Below are 9,005 nucleotides of genomic sequence, written 5' to 3' on the forward strand. Positions count from 1 at the left end.
AGAAATCATTAATGTTGCAAGAACAAAAAACTCCATTGTCTTCAATGAACCCCCAGGAGTAAGGTTTTTCTAAAAATGTCCCGTGAAATATTTTTTGTAAGCTTCAAAAGTGTATTCTACAGTTTTCTTAGGAACAGGTTTGGTTAAAGTTTCAAGAGGACTATTTGGATGATAAAAAATCAATTTCCAAGTTACTAATAATTTGAATTTTCCACAATTTGACAACGTATATCACCCTTTCTCCACAAACATCGTTATAGAAGGATAGACTCTCACTGCTTGGTCGTCAAATACCATGCCAACCAATGACCTCATTCTCTCAGAAAAGCATCACATTTCAACACGCCAATTATGCTTTGAACACCCTTTCAAGATTTTGTAGATGCATCAAAAGCATCCGGCTATAATACTACCAAGTACAAAACAGAACTCAAAATTGCTGTGCACGTCAAAATCAACTCAAACCCCAAGCGAATTCTGCTTCTTCGCGGTATTCATGTATGGCCGTAGCACAAACTCGTTCTGTGCTTCGCTTTGGTCCACAGTTCCTCGTTTGATCTGTCCCGGCAAAACAGCAAGCTTATGTCAGCACAAGACATACGAAAAGCATCGAACAGAGCGGCAATAGCCAGATACGGAGGCATTTCTTCACCTGATAGAGTCGCAACTCAAAACGGGGCCCAACCTCCTTCAGGTCAATGGATTTGGGGCCACCATGTTTTTCATAGATGTGATGCCTGCCATAATCAGAGAAACAAAAGGAAGATTACATCAGAACATCGAGTGACAGATGATGTGTTTTCATGGAAACAAAATCCAGACATGTTGAAAGACTATATTTTCTGGACTTTTGAGACAAAGACTCAATACAGCTAGCTTTGTTGTGTGAATATATTCTATGCGACTGCTGACATCAACAAAAACCAACAAGGATGATAAACAAAGTAAGATGGTAACCTGAAAGAGATATAGTCATCTCTATTGGCAAAAGTGATTAGACGCTTTGACTCCGGCTTCGGCACAGGAAAGAGATGCTTCATTATATTGGCAGTCCTTTCACCAGTCTGCAACAATTCAACCAAATCAAACAAAGATAAGTTTCATTTCCAAAATAAATAAAGCACAAACACAAAGATAGCAAAGAAAACTGTGCATTATAAAATTCCCATGAACTTTAACGAGAGCTTGTCTACTTGCAATACTCCCACTGTTTCTAAATATAAGACGTTTTGGCAGTTCAAGAGGTAGTAGTAACCACGGATGCATATCCAAGAATGCCAGTGGCCTAAATCTCTTTTAGAACCAAACAACCCGAGGAGAAAAGGTGGAAAATTTACAAATGCCTAACCAAATACTCAAGCGAAACTCACAAAAATGAACTTCAAGCCAAATATGCAAAAGTAGAAGTGGAGGTGCTCAGTTTAATAATTTTGAATGGTTTGAGTTTGTCTTCACTAGTAAGCACATATATCAGGTTAACGAGAAAAACATCACCGCAGCCTCCAAATTTAGTAACAGACTAAGATAAAAACAGAAAACAAAATAATTCTTTTTCCCTAAGCAACAGTAGAAATGGTGGCGCTCAGTTTAATAGTATTGAATGGTTTGAGTTTGTCTTCATTAGTAAGCAAATCTCAGGTTAACGAGAAAAACATCACCGCTGCCACCAGATTTTGTAACAAATTTTGATTAGAAACAGGGAGGCAACAGAGCAAAAAGGTGATGTTAATGAGAAACACATCACCAAAACTTTAGATCAGAAACAGGGTGAGGTCAAAAACAGAAAAGGGCCAGAGCAAAATAAAAAATTTCCCCTAAGCAACAGTAGAAATGGTGGCGTTCAGTTCAATAGTTATGAATGGTTTGAGTTTGTCTTCATTAGTAAGCAAATCTCAGTTTAACGAGAAAAACATCACCACAGCCACCAGATTTTGTAACAAACTTAGATCAGAAACAGGGAAGCAACAAAGCAAAAAGGTGAGGTCAACAAGAAACACATCACAACACCCTCTATATTTTGTTAAAAAAAATCAGAAACAGACAAGGAACATAGCAAAAAAGACTTCTTTTCTGAGTAGAAGTGGAGGCACTCAGTTTAATAATTTTGAATGGTTTAGTTCATCTTCATTAGTGAGAACATCTCAGGTTAACGAGAAAAACATCACTGTAGCCTCCAAATTCCATTACAAATTTAGATCAGAGACAGGAAAAGAACATGGGAAAAATAAGTTCTTTTCTAAGCAAGAGTTGTAAATGGAGGCGCTCAGTTTAATAGTTTTGAATGGTTTGAGTTTGTCTTCATTAGTAAGTACATCTCAGGTTAACGAGAAAAACATCATAGCAGCCTCCAAATTTCATACAAATTTCGATCTGAAACAGAAACAGAACAGAAAAAAAGATTCTAACCCTCATCCTATTACATACTATCAAGATAACCAAGGCTGCTGAGATGTATAATTTTGAATGGATAGAAATTATCGTCATGGTTGGTCTCAGGTTAACAAGAAGACCATCATTGCAGCCAGGCAACTAACCAGTGTAGGAAGCACAAAATTTGTTCGAGGTAAAGTAAGCAAACAGGTACCAAAGCTGCTCAGTAAATAGTTTTGAATGGATATGTTATCCTCATAGTAGGTCTCAGGTTAACGAGAAGTCCATCATTGCAGCCATCAAGCCGGACAACAAACATTGTCTGAGGAAAATGAGCAAACAAACTACTAACTGAAGCGTGGAAAATTCTTAAAAATGATACCAAAGCTGCTCCATTTACATAGTTCTGAATGGACATATTATCCTCATAGTGTGTCTCAGGCTAACAAGAAAACCATCATTGCAGCCAACAAAGATAATAAGCAAAGCTATTTTTAGTGTGAACTTTTGTGCACACAACAAAACAACAGTAGCAACAAAGCACATGAGCATACAGCAGCCAAGACAACATATATTATAGGCAGCATAAGAGCCACTGGAACTGGAGGTGCTCAGAATCAGATGAACAATCATGAAATCATCATCAATTTCATCATAATAAATAGCATATGTATGTGATAATATAAGCATTATCACAAATTTTGTTCTTGAACGTATGTATGTATCTATGCATGAGCAAACACACACACACACACACACAGAGAGAGAGAGAGAGTCCTTGCTTAATTAGATAAGCCAGAATCATCACAGCAGGCTCAAGTTCCAGTGTGAGTATATATGCATGTGTGAATGGACTACTGATAAATGATAGGTCTAGAGAAACCAAGAAACCAAAAAATAAAAGCATTACGGAATACTGCGGGATGTTCATCCTAATTCTTTAAAACAGATACCGAAATGCTAACACAAAACTATTTTACAAGCCACACAAGGTGGAACAATTACAATGAAAAACATAGATAAAGCATGAGTGACATTGTTAATTGTTGTCTGCATGCATGAAATGAACATGGAACATTTAACAGGTGAGACATATTAGAATAAAGTGACTCAGGATTCAAGTATGTAATACCTTGGTTGTGAAATTGTCCAGTATCAAATGAGGGTAAGCTTCTGACATTTTGCCCATGGCCTTCCTATCTTTGATATCATGCCGTGTTACCTGCCAAAGATGGAACCACGAGTTAACACCAAGAATGGTGTCCCATGTTGTACACTGCCCCAGCTCGTCATGAATAAAACAGATATTGGCACTTACCACATTGAGTAACCCAAAGTATGCAGTTGGACCTAATGGTAGATGACACACAATCAAACCATCAGGCTGACCACGATGCTCATGCACCAAAATAAGATCAGTTATCTCGTGTGATCGGCAGGACTCAACAATTTCTGATATCACCTACCGGGAAGAAAAAAATGGATCGATAAGAAACATTAGCCAAAACTCACAAATGATATGAGAGAAAAATTACAGTCCAAACAAACACTATCTAGCATGTTCACTTTTTAATCAATCAAATCTTATGTGAATGAAACCTAATCTGAAGTTGGTACACAAAGGATACACGAGATGGAATGCTTCCGTATCATACCTGACCACCACGGTTCATCCTCTGTGAGTTCGGAAATACAACTTTCAGCTCCTGGCAAAAGAACAAGATTGACCAGTCAGTAAGCACAGGATGCATCATTTTAACCTGTCAAAACACCTTCCAATTCACAGCACAAGCAAACCTTAACAAACTGAGTCAGGGGCGCACTCGGGTTACGAGATGTGGTCAAGAGAATCTTGGGCTCGCGCAGCGTGGCGCCGGCGTACTCGTCATCTATGATACTCCTCGGCACTGCCACCGACCAACCAACAAACCATGAAAAACGCAACAAAAAAAGTAAAGAAATGGGAAGGTGGGGGCGATGGATCCGACGAAACCTGCCCGGTCTTGGTCGTCGAGGTCGATCTCGCGGCGGAGGGCGAGCTCCTCGTTGCGAAGCTCGGTGGGGATAGGCTTGCCCTCCTCGAGCGCCTCCCGGACGCGGCGCTTCTTCTCGTAGTGCTGACGCTCCTTCCCCTCGAGGCTCTTCCGGTAGAGGTACTCCCGACGGAGCCGCGTGTTCCGACGCAGCATCTCGCCTCCCTCTCCCGACGGGACCAAGCAAAACCCTAGCTAGGCGCTTGATGAGTGGAAGCGATAAACCCTAGTAGCGACTTCAAAGCTTTGGCGGCGCAACGCGAGCTTGGACACGGAGTTGTGGAAGGAGAAGGGCTTGTTTTAAATAGCAACGCTTATGGGCTTCTATGGCCTCCCCAGACAGGCTTATGGGCTTCTATGGGCTTCTCCAGACCGATGATGATGATTATAGGCAGTACGTTTTTTTAGGGTGGAAAGGAGGAAGACCACAGATAATCTATCTACAAGAAGGTGCGCATAAATCTGTTTCCCTCTCGTTAGGGTTTTGCTTCTCCCGAAGGCGATCGCGCCGCCGTCGAGCACTTCACCTTCCCTCCTCCGGTTGCGGCCAGGCGGGCAGATTCGGGCTGATTAAGGGGTGATCTGGCATCACTTCTGAAAGGATCGATATGGTTGACTAGAGGGGGGGTGAATAGGCAACTAACAATTTTTAGCTTTTCTTTAACAATTTAAACTTTTCATCAAAGTAGGTTGTCTAGATATGCAACTAGGTAAGCAACCTATATGATGCAACAAGGATAGGAACACAAGCAAGCAAGATATATGAAACAAATAAGTTTGCACAAGTAAAGGCACGAGATAACCAAGAGTGAAGACGGTGGAGACGAGGATGTGTTGCCGAAGTTCCTTCCCTTTGAGAGGAAGTACGTCTCCGTTGGAGCGGTGTGGAGGCACAATGCTCCCCAAGAAGCCACTAGGGTCACCGTATTCTCCTCACGCCCTCACACAATGCGAGATGCCGTGATTCCATTATTGGTTCCCTTGGAGGCGGCGACCGAACCTTTACAAACTAGGTTGGGGCAATCTCCACAACTCAATTGGAGGCTCCCAACGACACCACGAAGCTTCACCACAATGGACTATGGCTTCGCGGTGACCTCAACCGTCTAGGATGCACAAACACTCAAGAGTAACAAGATCCGCAAGGGATTAGTGGGGGGAATCAAATATCTCTTGGTGGAAGTGTAGATCGAGGCCTTCTCAATCATTCCCGAGCAAATCAACAAGTTTGGTCGGCTAGGGAGTGAGATCGGGCGAAAATGGAGCTTAGAGCAATAATGGAGCTTAGGGGTGGAAGAGATAAGTCAACGGGGAAGAAGGGGACCCCTTATATAGTGTGGGACAAGAATCCAACCGTTACCCACCAACCAGCCCGCGGCCAGCGGTACTACCGCGCCTGGCCAGCGGTACTACCGCAAGGCCGCGCGGTACTACTACTTGCAACCAAGCGGTACTACCGCACGGCTCTGTGGTACTACCATACCGACCCACGGTACTGCCGCAACCCCAGCGACAGTAAAGATAAACAGACGCGCAGGAGTTGGGGCGGTACTTCCGCACACGCGGTACTACCGCGCCCCCCATGCGGTACTACCGCAAGGCAAAAAACCCCAGCCAGGGGGAAAGGAACTTCCGTGCCTACTTCCTCAAAGAAACGGAAGTAGCAAAAACCCGACACAGTAGTACAGCCAAGGGGCGGTACTACTGCCTGGCTGCATAGCGCGGTACTACCGCTCGGCGAAAACGGTACTACCGCGGTAGGTGCGGATGTAAAAAATTACATCCGCCCCTACTACCGCAAAGGGGCGGCACTAGCCTGGTGGGCAGCGGTAGTGCGGCTCCAGGGGAGCGGTACTACCGTGGGCACCTGCGGTACTACCGCGGATGCCTACGGTACTACCGTTTTCCTGGGAGTTGTACTACCGCGACCAACCACAGCAGCCAGACAAGGGAGGCAAGAAAACGGAGGAAGCTCCAAGGAAAAAGGAGGGGACAAGAAGGAGACGTGTACGTGATGATTCCATCCAAGCCTTTCCAACACGGACCCCCTCTTAATAGTATGGCTTTCCTACGACTCAAATCCACCAAAAAGAAACGTAGAAAAGACGCCGTCTTCATCAGTCTTCGAGGGGCACCCAACCGTCTTGTGCCTAGCAATGAAATGTCTGGAATACTCAAGGCACACGATTAGTCCGCACATGCGTTGTCATCAATCACCAAAACACTTAAGGATAAATATGCCCTTACAATCTCCCCCCTTTTGGTGGATTGATGACAATACGGGATTTGCACAAGGAAAATAATATTAAGTAAATGCAAACCCCTCCTCTCTAGAATATAGACGGGCTCCCCCTAGATGTGTGCCACCTAGATGAGTGCTTTGGACTGCACGGCACACGAATACTAGGATCAAAGCTCCCCCTATATTATAGAGACAAGGCATATCTATCACTAGACAAGATAACACAAACATAAGTTAACTACGATAGATAAAGTGCATATGTCTTACACCATATGAGGAAAGGTCTCGAAAGCACAACCCAAATAAGAGCAAACAAGCACAAACGAGGTACAAAAGACAAAGCAAATAAACGCACCAAGCATGACACAACGCAAATCCCTACACTCTCTCCCCCTTTGGCATCGAGACGCCAAAAAAGCAGAGAGGACATCTACACACACGGGGTGGCTCAGGCAGAGAAGTCGTCCCACTGCTCCTCGTGCTCCTCGTCAGACTCAACGGCAGGGATAGTCTCCTCGAAGTCATCCTCTAAACTGGTCCACTTGTATCCCTGCTTTGACATCCAGACAGCCTCGGGTGTGATGACGTCCTCAGACCCGCCAGACACATCCTCTCCAAAGAGCCTCATAACCTTGTTGTCACGGCAGCGACTCTCTTTGTCTGCCATGTGAGCCCTGTACTGTCCCTTTGCCTGCATGCAGAAGAGAGTCTTCATCTTGTCCTTTAGCTTCTTGGCCCATGACGGCTCAGAGGAAGGAGTGGTGGACCTAGCAGCACGGTCCTCGGCAACATTCTCAGCAGCAGCCTCCTCCTCACCAGCAGCCCTCCTAGCAGAAGAGGTCTCAGCACGGGTAGTGGTGTTGGCCCAGTTGGGCTTGACGTGGAGGTTGATGGACTCATGGCGAATCCAGTCTTGCGAGTGAACACCGCAAACCGAAGCTCACACCACATGATGTGTGAGATATCAAGTGGCTGAGTCTGAGAAGAACGTGCCTCTGCACACAGGAGCAACATATCCACTAGATATGCATGGACCTTGTCCTTGTCGCCAATGCATGGGAACAGAGTGTTGCGGAAGATGCGATGCATGATATCCAGAAAGGAGTTTAACACCCAAGTTGACTTGCCATTGGGGAGCACCTTCTCAACAAGGAAAGGCTGAAGCAGGTTCTTGTTGGCAGACTCAGAGTTGGCATGGGGGCGAACGCCAACGGGGGTGTGAAGCCCGTCATCAGGAATGTGCAGCAGATCCATGAACTCTTTCCATGTAGCAGACAGCTGACGACCGTTGGTCATCCAGGTCATCCTTCGCTCCTCCCCGAGATGAAAGTACATTGAGGCAAAGAACTGATAGATGAGCTCAGGGTCATAGTCAAGGTGAAAGGAGATCACCGGCTCAATAGCAAACTGCTCCACCAAGTCCAGAGCCTCTCCAAAATAGTCACAAAACTTGTCCTTCCACATGTGATGCATGTCTATCCACTTGACATCCATGAAGGTATTCTGCTTGCTCTTGATCACATCCAGATAGATGAGAACCTGTTGCTTGTTCCAGAACATCTCGGTGCCTCTGAGCACAGCCCGAGGAGTCACATAGGGATTGATCCTCCGGCGTTCGACATACTCAGAGACAGAAATCTCGTCCATGCCCTTAGCAGGTTCCTTTTGCTTGCTGGCAGTGGTCTTGACATTGCGCTTGGGGGCATTGGAGCCCTCTGGGGCTTCATCTTGGGGGTTGCGCAGACGCTTGGAGCCAGTGTCACGACTGGGATTGGAACGACGAGAGCCACCACCTGAGACACAAAAACGCAAAACACCCACAACAACCAAGAGGGATTAATGCAAAGACCACAACCAAGCAAGAGAAACAAGCAGAAAGCACACATGATAAATGCCTAGAGAGAGATTTGATCCCTACGGTAGTACTGCCAAGTGATGTGAAGCTAAGATAGTAGTACTGCTCTCAGACGCGGTAGTACCGTGCAAGGTCACGGTAGTACCGGGTCTAGGAGCGGTAGTACGACCTTAGCGCCTCAGCTAGTGCGGTAGTACTGTGTCTGCTGAGCGGTAGTACCGCACAAGCTAGCACGGTAGTACCACATCTGTCAGGCGGTAGTACGGCAAGAGCGGTAGTACCGCAGATCAGACACGGTAGTACCGCACCGCGTCAGATTTGAACGAGTTCAAATCTGAGAAAAGCCCGCGAAATCGCGGCGGTACTACGGTTGGACAAAGCTACCACAAGACAGCATGTCAAGTATGATTCCTACGCATCACGACTCTCCTACATCCTACTCTTGCATAGATTTGGCCTAAAATCTCAAGAACAACAAGTTTCTCCCCAAAAACCTAGAAGTAAG

General features: G+C 45.3%; 1 protein-coding gene across 1 annotated transcript; it reads right to left on the minus strand.

Annotated features, from left to right (window-relative positions):
• Nucleotides 1-259: 259 nt before the first annotated feature.
• Nucleotides 260-4,677, minus strand: LOC119330608 (U3 small nucleolar ribonucleoprotein protein IMP4-like). Its single transcript, XM_037603724.1, has 8 exons — nucleotides 4,364-4,677; nucleotides 4,168-4,277; nucleotides 4,026-4,076; nucleotides 3,689-3,832; nucleotides 3,503-3,592; nucleotides 958-1,064; nucleotides 653-737; nucleotides 260-558 (listed from the first exon to the last, which is right to left on the minus strand). Exons 1-8 carry the CDS (start codon nucleotides 4,557-4,559, stop codon nucleotides 460-462), a joined length of 882 nt encoding a protein of 293 aa, XP_037459621.1. The 5' UTR covers nucleotides 4,560-4,677; the 3' UTR covers nucleotides 260-459.
• Between the last annotated feature and the right edge of the window lie 4,328 nt (nucleotides 4,678-9,005).

The sequence above is a fragment of the Triticum dicoccoides genome, chromosome 7A, assembly GCF_002162155.2.
Source record: "Triticum dicoccoides isolate Atlit2015 ecotype Zavitan chromosome 7A, WEW_v2.0, whole genome shotgun sequence".
Taxonomy (NCBI): domain Eukaryota; kingdom Viridiplantae; phylum Streptophyta; class Magnoliopsida; order Poales; family Poaceae; genus Triticum; species Triticum dicoccoides.